The sequence below is a fragment of the Macaca mulatta genome, chromosome 1, assembly GCF_049350105.2.
Source record: "Macaca mulatta isolate MMU2019108-1 chromosome 1, T2T-MMU8v2.0, whole genome shotgun sequence".
NCBI lineage: Eukaryota > Metazoa > Chordata > Mammalia > Primates > Cercopithecidae > Macaca > Macaca mulatta.
Window position 1 is genome coordinate 122,361,151 of NC_133406.1, and position 17,686 is coordinate 122,378,836.

At 37.5% G+C, this 17,686-nt stretch overlaps 1 protein-coding gene across 5 annotated transcripts in view; it reads left to right on the forward strand.

The window, feature by feature from the left end:
- Nucleotides 1-17,686, forward strand: part of GDAP2 (ganglioside induced differentiation associated protein 2) — a 59,767-nt gene that overhangs the window by 10,468 nt on the left and 31,613 nt on the right. For all 5 annotated transcript variants that reach the window (XM_077987406.1, XM_015149099.3, XM_077987412.1 and 2 more), the window contains 4 exons: nucleotides 5,757-5,910; nucleotides 6,348-6,436; nucleotides 11,848-11,924; nucleotides 16,936-17,095. In XM_077987406.1, the coding sequence (XP_077843532.1) occupies nucleotides 5,757-5,910; nucleotides 6,348-6,436; nucleotides 11,848-11,924; nucleotides 16,936-17,095 (480 nt within the window). The remainder of the gene's footprint in view (nucleotides 1-5,756; nucleotides 5,911-6,347; nucleotides 6,437-11,847; nucleotides 11,925-16,935; nucleotides 17,096-17,686) is intronic.

The window sequence follows — 17,686 nt, forward strand, 5'->3', positions numbered from 1 at the left end:
GCTTCCCTTCCCTTCTATCATTTAACACTGACAACTGGTTTCTAACCTAATAAAAATATTAGAACTTGATCAGGAATACTGATAAGTGCTGACTCTATGAAGGAAGGGATAGAATGGGAAGAATTGCATTTTTTGATCCAGAAACTGAATTTTGACTGTAAGGACAGAGTGGGGGAAATGATCGTAACTAAACTGCAAAACAAGATACCATGAAGAACATGTAGAAACTAGAAAAGATATTGAAGATAATACTGAGAAGTTCTTTGCTAAAAGGAACAGAGAAGTTGGTCTGGAAAAATTCCTAATGGCATGTGTGTGTATGCTTACATACACCTTAGAGCTAGACTTATGAATAATAAAGAAAATAAGAAAATTTAACACAAATATACAAGTAAAACCTCCATATTAAACTGCGTGTTTGAGCATCTCCAAGCTGAGATTCATATTATATAACTCTGCCCTTTACTAACTGTGTGACGTAAGACCGGTTACTTCACCTCTGAGTCTGAGTTTCCTCATCTCTAAAATGGGGATGGTAATGGTAGTTCCTACCTCAGTTCCTGACATATAGCAAGAGCTTAAAATTTAGAGATGGAAAAAACTAATATCTTGAAGACTAAATTAAATAATGGACATTAGGTGCTAAGCACATCCTAAGTGTTCAACAAGTATTATTTCTGGTGTTAGTTATTAGGCCCCAGTTGTGTGTTTAATGAATCGGTGCCAACCTTTAGGTTATTACTAAAGGGCTGCATACTTAATCCTATCCCCTTTTTACATTTTTATTAATGACTTAATAAAAACAAGCATGACTTACCAAATTTGTAGATGATAGAAAGCTAAAAGAGTAACAGGACATACTGGATGATAGACTAAAGATTTTCATGTGACTAGAAGTATAAGCCAAAAAATGAAAAAATTAACGGAGATGAATATTAAAGTTTTGCAGTAAGTTTAAAATGATGGGGAAACATCATTTGTTTAACACTTTATGTCTCAGTAAAATGGCATTATTTTCCATTCCATTTTTCTTTTTCTTTCTTTCTTTCTTTTTTTTTTTTTTTTTTTTTTTTTCCTGAGACAGAGTCTCACTCTGTCACCCAGGCTAGAGTGCAGTGGTATGATCTTGGCTCACCACAACCTCCACCTCCCAGGTTCAAGTGATTCTCCTGCCTCACCCTCCCGAGTAGCCGGGACTACAGGTGTGTGCCACCATACCTGGCTGATTTTTGTATTTTTATTGGAGATGGGGTTTCACCATGCTGGCCAGGCGGTCTTGAACTCCTGACCTCAAGTGATCTGCCTGCTTCAGCCTCCCAAAATGCTGGGATTATAGGCGTAAGCCACCATGTCCAGCCTCCCATTCCATTTTTCTTTTCTAGGAACCCTAGTGTTAACACTTCCCTCTTTCTTATCCCTCACATAAAGTCTATCGTCATGCCCTAAATTAATCTTAAATCTATTTCTGTCTGTCACCACTGTCTCCAGCAGCTAGCATATGCAACCATCATTCCCCGCCTAGACTACAGCCATATCCTCTGTCCCAACTGGTCTTGCTACATGTATTCTTCGTTTCTTAAATCCATTGTCCACACACAACCAGTAAGTGTAAACCCCTTCTTATTGTTCCTTTACTTCAAACTATTTAGTGACCTCTCATTAAACTTAAATTCTAAACTCCTTAAACTGATCCCCATGTCCTTGCAAGATTTCACTCACTTTTCTCCAGGCTTATCCCATGCCCCCTTTTCCCTTCCTTACCATGCTTAAGCCAAACTGATCTCTTCTCACTACCTTGCCATCCAAGCTCCTTTCCAGTTTTGCACTTGCTGTTGTTCTTTCTCTCAGTTGTCAACCTTTATTCTTAAGTCTTGGCTCGTCTCTCTTCCTCAAAGCACTATTTCTTTTTACTTCAGAATAGATCAGACCACCCATAGTATATGCTCCCAGCCTGCAGTACTTCTCTCTTGTTTGCTTATCACAGTTGTAATCTTGTAAATTGTCTTGTGATAACTGTATCCCCATTAAACTGTAAACTCCGTATGGACAAGAACTGTGTGTCTTTTATTACTACTTTTTAGGAGTAATAAATTGGAGTACACTTAACAGAAAATTACTAACATTGTGGAAACCACATTATTTAAAGAGCTAGGATTAGCATAGAGAAGAGAATATTTGGGGGAAACAGTACTTATTCTCAAATACTTGAAAAAGGATCATATTGAAGAGGGAGAATGATAATCATAGTGGGTACCTAGAATCCTTGATAAGAAGATACATAAAACTGTATGTCAGTTCAGTTAGTATCTAAGCATCAATACTAAAATCAGAATAGGCAGAGTTGGCTTATTGTGCCCAAATTTCCCCCCTGAAAAAAAAAAATCAGTCTTATATTCACTTTGTGAATTTAGAAATTTTATGAAACTAAACCTATGTGAGGTTTGTTTGTTGTTTGAACCTGTATGTGGGTGTGGATGTATACATACACTCTTATATCTTTTCATACCAAAATAAAGTAATTATGTGTATGCTATTCTCAAAATAAGGTAATCATGTACGTATTCTGCAATTTGCCTTCTTCAGCAAATGAATTCCACCTTTTAATTTCAGAAATTACATCCACTACCCAAACCATATTTAAAATTTCCAGCTGATCCAAAAATGTCCTTTGTAGCAGCTATTTTATCCAAACCAGCATCCAATGCAGGACCACACATTGCATCTTTTTTGTTATGTTTATTAATTTGTCTCTGTGTGTGTGGTATTTTGTAATCCAGTACGGTCTCCTGTCTATGACACTGACTTGTTGACTGAACAAGGCCAATTATTTTTAACAGTATTCCTCCTTCTAGATTTGTCTGATTTACTTGAAGTGCCATTTAGTTTGTATTTCCTATAAACTTGACATTATGTCTAATGGAGTCAAGTTTTGCCTAAAATATTACATAGGTGATGTTGTGTTGTCTACTTAATGTTGTATCGTGTTAGACCTGTTAGTGGGCCATTACTCATACGAAGATGGCTCTCTTAATTGGAGTGAAGACAACAGTTTGATCCTTCCATTTTTTTCTTGCCAAGGTCCCTCCTGGAACCCTCCATCCTCCCTTTCCTCTCTAGACTGTTCTCTATGCCTGCTGCGCAGTGTCTGTTCTGGAACTTTTTTTTAACATCATCCTGGGAAATCCTTTTTTCTGTTTGATAGATTAGATCTCTTATTTTATTTTATTTTATTTTATTTTTGATGGAGTCTTGCTCTGTTGCCCAGGCTGGAGTGCAGTGGCACGATCTCGGCAAGCTCCGCCTCCTGGGTTCACGCCATTCTCCTGCCTCAGCCTCCCGAGTAGCTGGGACTACAGGCGCCCGCCACCACGCCCAGCTAACTTTTTGTATTTTTAGTAGAGATGGGGTTTCACCGTGTTAGCCAGGATGGTCTCCATCTCCTGACCTTGTGATCCACCTGCCTCGGCCTCCCAAAGTGCTGGGATTACATGCGTGAGCCACCGCATCTGGCCTGGATCTCTCATTTTTGTGAGTAAATCTACCAGGAGATTTTAAAGAAGGATACAATATGGCAAAACTACTGAGATTTTACTTCCACCTTCGTACTTAGTTGGTAATTTGCTTAGAAATAGAATTCTAGTTTGGAAATCATTTTCTAGAAATTTGAAGGCACTACTCCTTTGTTTTCTACTTTGATTAGTGCTGTTAAGAAGTCTCATGCTGTTCTTATCCCTGATTGTATGCTACTGGTTTCTTTCTGGAAAGCTTATGATCTCATCTGTGTTTCTTAGTGCTCTTAAATTTTACAGGGATGTGCCTTCATATGGTTTGGGTGTTTTATGGGCTCTTTGAATCTAGAAACTCATGTCTTTCCATCCTGGTAAATTTTTTTGTTTTATTTCATTAATAATTTCCTTCCTTCTTTATTCTCTGTTCTCTCTGAAGAAATCCTGTTGGATGTTGTATTTTCTTATTTAATTTTTCAGTTTTCTCATCTGTTATCTCTTATTTTCAATTTATTTTTGTTTTATTTTCTGGATTTGTTCAAGTTTAATTTTAACCCTTCTATTGAACTTTTCATTTCTGCTGTCATATTTTTCACTTGGCTATAGGTAAGTGCCATTTCCTGTTCTCTGAATAGTCTGTTTTTATGACATTCTGATTTTGTTTAAAGTTTTCTTTCCCTGTGTTGTCTATTTCTTGAGCATGTGTTTAGTCTCCCCTTTTAGTTTTTGTTAGAGGCTTTTCTCTCTTTCTGGTGGTCCTTAAGTGTTAGCTGTATTTAAGATGGAAGAACTGAAAAGTTCATGGGAAACTTTGTACACATGGGTGTCTAAGTCAGTTCAGGCTGCTATAACAAAGTATCATAGACTGAGTGGCTTAGGAAGAACAGAAATTTCTGGAGACTAAAATCCAAGATCAGGGTGCCAGCATGGTCAGGTTCTGCTAAGGGCTGTCTTCCTGGCTGCAGACTGCTGAGTTTTCATTGTGTTTTCATGTGGCAGAGAGAGGGAGCAGACTTTCTGGAGACTCTTACAAGGATTCAAATCTCATGATTTGAATCTCTGCCCTCATGAGCTTATCTAATTCTAATTACCTCCCAAAGACCCTACCTCCTAACACCATCACATTAGGGGGTAGGGTTTTAACATACAAATTTTGAGGGAACCCACGCATTCAGTTCACAACAGTGGGCAAAGGTTATTGCCTGGTGGGTCTTGAAGCATATGACAGAATGGGACTCCTGCCTGTTATTTTATTGGGGAACTTTCCCCGTTTATCATAATCTGTAGGTCCTTTAGGTTTGGGCCTCTCAATTTCTTGGAAAGGAATCCTCCATGAGCGCAAGCCTAGATGTCTGTTTTGAAAGCCATTTGGGGGCTGAGGGCTAGACCTTTCACTGTTAAGTATAACACTTTAACTAAATCCCCTCTTTTCAGCTGTGCCTGGGGTTCTGGAATCCAGAAACTCTCTAGTTGAGCATCTCCAGAGAATAAACTTCTTCCCTGCTGCTCTGGTGGTAAAAAAAAAAAAAAACCTAGCCTTACTGTGCTGGCTGGGGGAGGGGTTGTTGCAGATTTGACTGTCTTTATACAAACTTTTAACCGGGCCTCCTCTTTTTAGCGCCACATCCCACTTCACAGCATAGCCTTTACAAGTACTTGGGCTCCAATTTCTGAGCCTTTTTAGCTTTCTCTAGTAATAATAACAATAATTGCTAATGCATGTACACACTTTGCATATACTCGTTTAATCCTGTGAAGTAAGTACTACTAGATCCCTCTTAAATAGGAAATTGAGTTGTGACGAGGCCAAGCCCCTGCCCAGAGTGTCTTGACAGGAACGTGGTAGACTCAGGATTTGAATCAAAGCTGTCTGTCATGTATCCAACACTGCTCTTTAGTACAGATCAACTTGCCTCGTATTAGTTATCTCATTTCTACAAGCAGTTAGGTTTCTCTGCTCTGTTGAGTCAGTTACTAGTCAGTTGACATTCTACCTTCCAAAATTTTGATGATGCTTATCTGCTTCATGTTCTTTCTCATTCTTTTTATCTGTCGCTGTGCTTATACCTGTTGTACTGCTTCACTGTCATTATCCAACAGAAGGAACAGAGATAAATGCTTATGTTCAGTCTGTATTTTTAACTGAAATTTCTCAAAGTTCTCAGTACTTTCTCTGTTTCATGCTTTCATTTGTTTTTGTTTTTGTTTTCCTAACACGTCCAAACTTAGGTATGTTTCCATTGTTTCCAGGTTGCCGAACAGGTGAAGCAAAATTGACAAAAGGATTCAATCTAGCTGCCCGGTTCATCATTCACACAGTGGGACCTAAGTATAAGAGCCGCTATCGCACAGCAGCTGAGAGTTCCCTTTATAGCTGCTACAGAAACGTACTTCAACTAGCAAAGTATGGTCTACTCATTTTCTGGACATAGCATATCAGACATTGTTAAAGGCCCCAGTTTTTTAAAGACAAAAGCCCCAGTTTTTAAAGATTAAAAACCTAGCAGTGGAAGTCAAATTGTAGGTGATTTAGGAGGACCCTGACAATAGAATTATCTTTTCAAACTTAGCAGGATAAATGGGATAGATTTGAGTGACTTGAGAATTTAACCTTTTCCCATTTTTTATTCAGTTTTTATGTGAAATATGTGTCCTCCAAAGAGTGCAATTAAATTGTATATTAATATAATTTTTGAGTAGTACAGTTGGGTTAGCTTTTATAGTAGATTTGTTGAAGAGGGAGAAAAGGAGAAGTTGAGCTAGATTTTGAAATTAGTTATGTATTGTGTATGTATTACAGATGTTTGTAGTGCAATTTTTGTGTTTTCCCTGTGGTTGCAGAGAGCAGTCAATGTCTTCTGTTGGCTTCTGTGTCATCAATTCTGCAAAACGTGGTTATCCTTTAGAGGATGCAACACACATAGCACTTCGTAAGTAATGTTGGAGAAGCTGTACATGAATTGAATCTTTAAAATTTTTAAAATTCTGGGCATGGTGGCTGACACCTGTAATTCCAGCAACTTGGGAGGCTGAGGCAGGGGGATCACTTGAGGCCAGAAGTTTAAGGCTGCAGCGAGCTGTGATTGCATCTATGAATAGCCACTGCACTCCAGTCCGAGCAACATGTAGTGAGACCTCATCTCAAAAAAAAAAAAAAGGGTTTTTTTTTTAAATCATTAAATAGTTATAGCCAAAGAATATTCATTGATTAAATGATTGTAGCACCCTGGAGGGAAGTTTTTATTGGCAAGCTGCAGAGCTCTCAATTTACTTTTTTAGGTTGACATTTTTCTCCATTTGAATAAAGGGTTAGAAGACTTGCCTATTAGTTTTTTTAATTTAACAGAATTTGATTGAGCAAAGAACGAGTCTGGAGTTGGGCAGCCCCCAAAACCTGTATAGGTTCAGAACAGCTAGCCTCTTGAATTTGAAAGTGATGCTAAGTTAGAAAGTATGGCTAATGCATTGAGTAGTTAAATCACAATTTAGAATAATCTTAACAGTGTAATAAATGCAGTCCGATTTCATGATATCATATTTGTATAACACTTGGCAGTTTAAATAGCCACATTCACACATGCTGTTTGAATGTAAAACTACATTTAGGTTTTCAAAGACTGGGCTCAATCAATGTGAGCCAAATGTCTGTATGTGACATAAAAATATGGCATTCAGCTAAAGAGAGTCCATGATCTCACTGTATATATGCAGATTTAGACCACATCTCAAGTTTTATATTTATTTCTGTGTGTCATATTTCCATGATCTCACTGAATATATGCAGTTTTAGACCACATCTCAAGTTTTATATTTATTTCTGTGTGTCATATTTCATGAGACACTGACAAACAGGAGGGCAAACAGTTTGAAACGGTAGTGGTGTTTCTTCTAAAGAAGAGCATGCTTTTAGAAAATATGATGTCCATCTTCAAATATCTGAAGGAGTCTCATTGTGAACTTATTCTGTGCTACATTTTTCAGGCAGCAGTTCTTTCGGGTGTTGTCATAAACTACAATGAGCATCTGGTGAAAGAACACTGTGAACCCATTGTCCAAGAAAAATGTGCATAAATACAGAATTTGCATGTTATTTCAGGAAGTTTACAGATCCTCATCAGGATTATAGATAAGAACTCCAACATTACAAGGCAAGGTCTAAGACCAAGTTATAAGGAAGAAAATGTTTTTGGTAGTACTAACTGTAACAGAAAAGTATTTTAGCAATCTTCTTGTCACTAGGAACATTCATGCAGAGGTTACATGACCATTTGTTGCAGCTATTATAGAAAACACTTCTCATTTCAAAGACAAATGATACTAAATGATCTTTAAGACCCTCTGTTATCTCTAGAATTTAAAGTTGAAGAGCTGAAAGCCTTATATCCACAAATACCACAAAGATATTTGAATGTATAAATTATTATTATGTAGCCTGGAGTTTAGGGTGAGGCTCTGTTCAGTCTTAGTCTTATTTAATTATAAACTATTTTAAAAACCAATATTCTAATTACTCAAGGATTTTATAGTAAATTTGTATATTTTATAATTAAGCTTATATACATTATACTAGACTGAGCTTGGGGGGCAGGAATCTTACCTTTTTATCTTGAATGCTTGACATATGGTACTTGCTCAAGAAATAAGTATTTTAAAAAAGGACAAGTAAATTCCACTTACTTTACTTAACAACCCCGTGTTTTAGGTAGTATGGTGTCCGTTGTACAAATAAAGAGGCTCAGAAATTTCTCCTATTGTGAGAGTTATGCAGACTTGGAGCATATATCCAGACCTTCTGACTCCCAAGTCTAGTAACCTGTCTGCTATACTAGATGATTCATTATGCTTGAGTTAGAACTGCTTCAGTGGAAGACTACTCTGTTATTACATGCCTGTCTTCTAAATGGTACCTAACCAAAGCAAAATTCCTGCCTTGATATCATTGCTCCTGACAAGGCTTTTGACTGGTCTCTGCATTCTCTGACAGCTATGTCCTGTCATCTCATAGCTTCTTTTATATATCTATTTTTTATGAAGGTAATCGTAAGGATTGTATTTTAAAGAGGCAGCATTATTTTGTATAAAAGGTTCTTAATAGGGAGTTAAGAAGACTGGTTTTTAGTTGTAATTCTACCAGTCCAACTCTAGCTCTGTGGCCCCAGACAAATCACTTGATACAGTACTATAAGAGACGTCAACTTTGAGAGTAGCAGCAGATAAAGATCGATAATGGGTATAAGGGAGTTTGATGAAGCAATTTCTAGAAATATGATTAGCAAAAAGGAAATGTACAACTCTTAAAAAGTGGGCACATTTGACTTATTAGGCCTTAAATCTAGTGGCAAAACTGTAGCATCTCATTCAAACACACAGAAGATAATGCCTTTTGCTTGAATATTTTATCAGGCATTTGGAAAACAAATGACTTGTACACTTTAGTAACATATATGGGCCAAGAACAGATCTAATGATATAACTCTAAGTACTTGGTATCAAAAGCTTTCTTATTAAACTCTTATCAAAATTTATTTCATTTGAAGCCTAAGTAATGTTTTTGATAGATATATTAAGACTTGTGCTTTTTTTTTCTTAGTTCATGTGCAGTTTGTTTTTCCCCAGAAGAAGTATCTGCATTGAAATAAATTTATCAGGTTATTTATTCATCCAATAAAAATTTGAGTGACTACTATGTACTGTATACAAAATAATACAGTGGCGAGAAATAAGATGAAGGTGTTTGTTCTTGCGGTGTTTCCAGATGGAGAATTATAATGTCCTAGATATCATTCTTACAATTTATAGAGTATTCACTAGATGTTTAAGCACAGGACATCATGATTGGTTGCAGAGATAGATGAAATTCTGAAAGGAGGAGCGTGGTCTGACCTTTAGTACTAAAACCATAGAGTCATGACATCATTCTTCTTCACTGCTTTTGCAGAGTTAATTTTCTACATGAGTTCCACTGAGAGAATTCAGTTTGGTTGCTATTTGGTATTGTATTTTATCTTCCAAAGGAAATAATATAATTATATTCTGGGAAACTATTATGCATGAACATTAAAACTTGATGTCAAAGTAAATAGGAAACAGAAAATCCTTATGTTTTGTTTTGTTTTGTTTTGTTTTTTGAAATAGAGTCATACAGTGTCACCCAGGCTGCAGTGCAGTGGGGCAAACACAGCTCAATGCAGCCTCAACCTCCTGGGCTCAAGTGATCTTCCCTTGTTAGCCTCCTAGGTAGCTAGGACTACAGGCATGTGCCACCATACCTAGCTAATTTTAAAAAAAAATGTGGTAAACACAGGGTCTCACTGTGTTCCCAAACTAGTCTTGAACTCAGGCTCAAGTAATCGTCTTGCCCTCACCTTCCAAAGTGCTGGGATTATAGCCATGAGCCCCACACCTGCTGAAAATCTTTTTTTGAAAGTTCATTTTGAAGAAGCTTTAAAGCAGAATAGAGGGAAAAATGAAAAGTATATTTGTTATCCAACAGGAGGAGAGTTATGAGTGTTTGTTTAATCCTTTAACAAATGGGTTTGCTTTGTCAGGTTCTTGACCTACAATGTTGAACAAAGCAGGCAATATGTAACTGAGCCATAAATTGTTAATTCAGTTACAAGTTACTTTTGAATGATTGTATATCACATCTGTAAGGTGTGCTAGGCCCCAAATTAAAGTAATATTAATATAAAATATGCTTGGTCTTCAAAAAGCTTAGTCTAGCTATAAAATGTGAGAAATTCTTTAAAATGAAGGGTGTTCAAAAGATTCTAGAGGGGACACAAGGAAGGGTGGAGATGGCTCTCGGCTGGGTCTTGAAAAATGAGTAGGAGTTCACCAAAAGAAGAGAATGGTGGATGAGTGGTATTCTAGTCAAAGGTAGGCATGCAAGCAGAGGCAGGGCATCAAGTAAGTGGTATGTTTTGAATACAGCAAAGTAGATTTGGCTAAAGCATAAGATGTGGGAGGAATAATTGAAAATAGGACTAAAGAGCTGAGTGGGGAAAAGTGGATAGTTGGGGTTGGAGTATAGAGAGTCATGCTAGGGTTTTTGAATCTTAACCTGTAAGCAGTGCAGAGCATCACCAGTGTTTAGTAAAGAGGGTAACATGAGAAGATAACTCAGGCAACAGTGAGTATGTAGACTTGGGGAAGAAAGACACAAGGAGAGCAGTTAAGAGCTTGTTACCAAAGTCTGTGTGAGCCTTGAGAACCTGAAAGCAGCCAAAAGAAATGAATAAATGTTAGAAATATTAGCAATAGAATTAAAAGCCATAGGAACTATTTGAAAATGCAGTGTGGAGGAAGAGGTAAAGGAAGCATCAAAGACAATTCAGGATTCTAGCTTGGATGATTGGTTGGATGTTGATATGTAACCAAAATAAGGAATATAGGTAAAAAGGACCAGGCTTGTTGAGAAAAAGATGGTGGTCAGGATTTAGACCTGTTGGGGTCAGGTTTGGCTACACTGAATTTGAGGTCTCTGTGAGTTATCTGATCAGATATACCCAATAGGCGTCAGGTAATTCGGGTCTTTTCCTCAGAAAAAAGAATATAAAGATTTGGGAGCCATCAGCATTTGAGGTAATACCTATCCAGCACATTCGTGAGCCAAGGAGAATAAGTATATCAAAAAAATAAAAAATATTGAAGGCAGAACCCTGGAGGACAACATTTTTAAAAGGTGAGGGCATGTGTGTTAAGGATTAAAGCTAGGGAGAGATCCAATGAGTTAAGAACTGAAGAAAAGGCCAGTAGGTCTTGTTATTAGGAAGCTGATAAAGAAGAATTAGGATAACATAGAAATTAAGAAAAAAATAATTGAGCTTTGGTTTTGTGGAGTTTTTTCAGGGTCTGAAGGGCTGGGTAGGATATCTAATACTGTAACTGAATGAATGGAAAGACACTTGTGCTAGATCATTCTGGCCGAGAGAGGCCCCAGGGAATAAGAATATACTGGATAAGAGAGAATTATCTGGAGTCAGCATCTTCTACGACCAGTCATTGTTCTTGGCATTGGAAGTAGAGCAAGAAATACAATAAAGTGTCTTCTGTTATGGAGCTTTCATTCTAGTGAATGAGGTGGAGAGGGCAGGGAGGATAACAATACACAAGTAACTTCATAAAATGTCTATCACAGTTGCTCTGGAGGAAAGCAAATCAGAGAAGAGTTTTTATACAAGTAGTCTGAGCAGGCTTCACTGATAGGGTATTACTAAGCAGAGTCCTGAATGAAGTGAGAAGTGATCCATTACAAAAATAAAACATTGAGGAGTTTGATTTTTCTTTATGTATAAGTAGTTTTTTATTTATTAAGTAATCTTTCTATTCTTTTCCTTAGGCACTGTAAGGAGATTCCTAGAGATTCATGGGGAAACCATTGAAAAAGTAGTATTTGCTGTCTCTGATCTTGAAGAGGTATTTTGCTAATTGTTACATTATTTAAATCTTATTTCTACCTTTAAGCATTTGCCTTTGGCTTATCGCTATATATTTACTGAGTTTCCAGCAGACAAATCCTAATGATCTATGTATGTATTTGAGAGTGGGTCTTACCATCATTCATTGAAAAAGACTATATTGGAAACTAAAAACAAGTCAAGAAGGAGCATTTTGTTCATATTTTTTATAGCTAAACTGTTGTCGCTGTGAGTGAAATCTTACAAAGTGGAGTTGTTTTGCTTGGCCCCTGTGTTAGCTCTCAAAGCAACACCTTCTAAGCACTGAGTGTTTGGGGAGCATAACTGGAAACTACTATGCCAGAAAAGCTTTGGTGTGTGCCTGAGCAGGTGACAGCCTAGCCCTGTGGCTGGTACTGTGAGGTTTATATGTTTTGTTATATGTAGTTCAGTTTAATATATTTCAATGTAATGTCAAGCCATTTTAGAAAATCAGTTTATTCTTATCTCATTACACTTTAATTTTAGAGTGATTTGTCTAGTTCAGCTTCTAATATTTCCCAGTTTTGTATTATTGAGCAAGTTAACCTCTCTGCTTCAGTAAAATAGAAATACTGATAGTACCTCTATCAGGTTTTTCTTGATAATAAAATGAGCTAGTATATTCATATTAGCTATCTATTAGTGAAGTATCTATTCAAGGCATATATAGCTACATATATAATATATATGTACCTTTGAATTTGCTGTAAAAAAGGCACATTTACTTTATCTCTTGTTTCATCTGGTTTATTTATACATAGAATCTTCCAGTGATCTTTTACTGAGTGTTTGCATATATCGGGTTTACTATATTAGGTCCTGGGAATATACCAGTGAAAAAAGCATGGTTGTTTCCTCAAGGAGCCTTTATCCTTTTATGGAAATAGATAATTCAGATACATTCAGATAATTGTGATAAGTGCATTAATGGAGGTATGGGAAGGATAGGACATAACTTTAACCTGGCACGGGGTTAGGAAATGCTTCCCATAGGAAGTGATACATAAGTTGAAATAATTGTAAAAGGTACATAAGATTTGCCAAGGGAGAGAGGCAAGTGGCAACAGTCCTACAAGCCTGAGCAAAGACATGGAAATAAGACATAGCATCGAGTGTTTAGTATTGGTGTTGCATAAAATGTGAGGCTGAGAGTGGCAAAAATGAAAGTTAGATAGGGATAAGATCATTCAAGGCCTTGTGTCACATCCTGTAAAATTTAGACTTTATTAATTACGCAATGGGAAACAGAAGAGCTTTACACAAACAAATGATGTCATCTAATTTCTGTTTTAGCTGTGTGAAGGATGGTTTGGAAAGAGAAAGACTAATGGCAAGAAGAGATAACAGGTGCTTGCAGTACTCCACATGAGAAATGATCAGGCCTGAACAAGGGTACTGGTAGTGTTAAAATTTTAAACATTTAGTAAATAAATTCAACTGGAGTTGGTGGTTGATTAAATACATACGGGAAAAGGAGTTACACATGACTTCTAGGTTTTTGGCTTGAGTGACTAGGTAATGATGCCGCCATTGAGATAGCAAATAGAAAGTGGGAAAAGTTTTGGAGATGGGATGAAGACAAATTATTTTCTGAACACGTTGAGTCTTAGAGGATCAGTGGATCATCAGGGCAGAGGCTCAGCAAACCATTGTGCTTATCAGTTTGAAGCTGAGGAGTGAAGTCTAGGTTAGAGATTTGTCCATTTTCATAGGATAGGATACAAATGAGATATGGCTCTTGCTCTCAGGGAGTTGGCAGACTAATGCTGAGACAACCAGATAAACAAAGATCACCCTACAGTGTGGCAAATGCTCCTCTAAGGCATGCACCACAGTGCCCTGGCAACTTGACACCTGACTCAGATTTAGAGGAACAGACTTTGCCCTCAGTATACCTGGGAAAGTAATCAACATTTACCATCTTTTTCTCAAGTCATTTGTGAATAATTTATAGAAGAATAAAGGGATAATGAAAAGCAAGTTTATTAGACATTTTAGTAAGAATTTAAACATAACAAACCTCTTTGTATCAAGTAAATACTGTTGCACAAACATAAAAAATGAAAGAATACTGTCACACATCCTTTTAGTAAAATGAGATTGTCCAGGTTCCTATCACAAAATAGTATGTGATTAAGTTCTTCCTGTTAAATGACGGAATGAGAATACCATATTTTCTTTTGTCCTTGGAAATACACAGTGGCTCTTGCCTGTAATCCCAGTACTTTGGGAGGCTGAGGCAGGTGGATCACCTGAGGTCAGGAGTTCAAGGCAGGGCAGGACTTATAGTTTAGGACTGGCTAGTTTGGATAATTCCAGCAGACTCTGGACTATAGGAGTAATCTCTAGATTCCTGATACCTGGCCCTTGATTATTTAGACCAAGAGAAATATTTGCATAGTATGTAAGAGTTAGATAAGAAAATGATTAGAACTGTAGATTTGGGATTGGTTGGTTGGCATATGCAAGATGTGCTTTTTACTATCTTTAGGAATTAGTTATCCCTTACAAGGACAGTCTTCCCAGGCCAGAAAGCTTTTTAAGATGTGAAAAACATCATAAAATAGAAAAAAAAAAAAAATGAAACGTAATTAACATACATTTATTTAAAGATACAGATAGCCAGTAAACACTGCAAAAGTGCTCCACACCATTAACCATTAGAGAAATACAAGTAAAAACCACAGTGGATACCACTTCACACCCACTAACATGGCTATAATTATGAAGGGAGACAATAACAAGTGCTGGTGAGGATGTGGAGAAATTGGAACCCTCATAGGTAGTTAATTGGAATGTAAAAATGGCACAGCTACTTTGGAAAACAGTCTGGCAGTTCATGAAAAAGTTAAACATAGAGTTACCCTATAATGCAGCAGTTTGACTCGTAGTTGTATACAGAAGAGAGTTGAAAACATTTATGTCCACACAAAAATTTGTACACAAATATCTGTAGTAGCATACTTTATAATAGCCAAAAAATAGAAACAACTGAAATGTCATCAAGTAATGAATTGATATAAAAAAAAGTGGTGTGTGTATGTGTGCGTGCATGTGTGTTAGAATATTATTCAGCCATAAAAAAGGAATGAAGTATTGATACATGCTACAACATGGGTGAACCTTGAAAACATCATGCTAAGTGAAAGAAGCCAGACACAAAATGCCACATACTGTATTCCATTTTTATTTTTATTTATTTATTTATTTATTTATTTTTTGAGACAGAGTCTCGCCCTGTCGCCCAGGCTGGAGTGCAGTGGCACGATCTCGGCTCACTACAACCTCCAAATCCCAGGTTCAAGTGATTCTCCTGCCTCAGCCTCCCAAGTAGCTGGGACTATAGGCGCATGCCACCACACCTGGCTAGTTTTTTGTATGTTTAGTAGAGATGGGATTTCACTGTGTTAGCCAGGATGGTCTCCATCTCCTTACTTCATGATCTGTCCGCCTCAGCCTCCCAAAGTGCTGGGATTACAGGCGTGAGCCACCGAGCCTGGCCTTTTTTATTTTATTTTATTTTATTTTATTTTTTGAGACAGAGTCTTACCCTGTCACTAGGCTGGAGTGCAATGGTGCAATCTTGGCTCACTGCAACCTCCACCTCCTGAGTTCCAGTGATTGCCCTGCCTCAGCCTCTCGAGTAGCTGGAACTACAGGCGTGTGCCACCATGCCCGGCTAATTTTTTTGTATTTTAGTAGAGATGGGGTCTCACCATATTGGTCAGGTAGATATCGATCTGACCTGGTGATCCCCCTGCTTCGGCCTCCCAGAATGCTGGGATTACAGGTGTGAGCCACCGTGCCAGGCCCTGTATTCTATTTTTATGAAATGTCCAAAAATAGGCAAATGCATAGTGACAGAAAGAAGATTAGTAATTGCCAGGGGTGGGAGAGGAAGGAATGGTGAATGATTGCTGATGGGTTTTAGAGTGATCAAAATGTTCTGGAATTAAATAGTGGTGGTGATTGTACCTCCTTTGTGAATATTGTGTATGAAAAAATCACTGAAACTGGGTTTGGTGGTGTACACCTGTAATCCCAGCTACTTGGGAAGTTGAGATGGGAAAAATACTTGAGCCCAGGAGTTTGAGAACAACCTGGGCAGCATAGCAACACTCATCTCAAAAAAGAAAACAAAAACAAACACTGAATTGTATACTTGTATACTTTAAAAGGGTGAATTTTATAGTATGTGAATTCTATCTCAGTTTTTTGCTACGGGCAACACAATATGAAACTGAAAGATAATGATTTCTTGAATGAGTTCATTGTCCTAGGTGATTCCATAATTTTTTTCTTTTTATTTTGTTTGTCTTTTTTAGTATAGTTTGTAATAATTGATGAGTAATTCTAGGTAATGAGAAAACGATTCCTAGGAAGATGAAAAAGCAAAATGCTTCAAGATGTAGGACAAATAAGAGCATACATGCCTTTAATGTATTGCAGATTTATTAGTCCAGTGGACCAATCAATATGGGAATTACAAGATAAGATGAGTTTTATTGTTTTTTTTTTAAGTACATCTTTGTTCTTTGAAAAAATTTTTAAGAAAGAATAAATATCATGAAAGAGAAATCCTTCACAAACAACTCAGAAGCTAAACCTGGTTGAATGGACCCTGATGGCACAATGAGGGTTAAGGAAGTAGCTAGCATCTGAGCCAAATCTTGAGACTGGTATCGTCAGGAAGTGAAGGTACGGATAGGGACAGGAGTGGCAGGACTTATGCATTCCAGGTTCAGTGACCTGAAATTGTTAGGATGGGCAGGCATCACATTTAACTTGACTAGATAACAATATCCTTATCTTTAACACAAAAGCTGATTGAGGGTTCCGGACAGTATCTAGTCTGAGCTCAGAAGTCGTAAAGTCTTTATTCTTGATGGAGGTTGTCTTCACAGTGTATGAACAGCTCAGCTAAGTACTGCTGAGGTCTTCTGTGTTTTGTGCTATTTTTCACAGAATGTCTTGCTTTTCTGACACAGGCTACTTACCAAAAGCTGCTACCTCTGTACTTCCCAAGGTCATTAAAAGAGGAGAATCGATCATTGCCGTACCTACCTGCAGATATTGGAAATGCAGAAGGGGAGCCTGTGGTACCCGAACGACAGATTAGAATAAGCGAGAAACCTGGCGCTCCAGAAGGTGAGCTCTAGAGCTCTAACTTTTTAAATCTCCCCCTTAAGGAGCAAAGATAAGGCACCAATCACCAAAGAAGTAAGAGATTCAGCTTGACCTTTGGAAAGCTCTCTGTTACCATGACACTACTATCAAGACCAGAGTAGAAGTTTTTGAGTTCTATTCTTGAAATTACAAATACAATTTAGATGGATGGATGGATGGATGGATGGATGGATGGATGGATGGATGGATGGATGGATGGATGGATGGATGGATGGATGGATGGATGGGTGGGTGGGTGGGTGGATGGATGTCAAGTCTGTGTTAGACAGTGGAGATTAAGAGGTGGCTATAACAACATTCTCACCCTGATGGAGGTTATAGTTTCATGCAGGACACTGCTGAGATAGTGAAGTACGTTATTGTCTAACATTTTGAACAGCTTTCAGTATCCTCTAAAAATCATACCTAACATTAAATACTAAGACAAGAATATTATAACCATTCATTTTGTTTCTTCGGGTTATGTACTGTCGTAGGTTGGAGCAGTAGGTAGAATGTGTTAGGATGGGGACCTTCTGAATCTACTCTGCGTGACATCTTGTAGTGATGGTC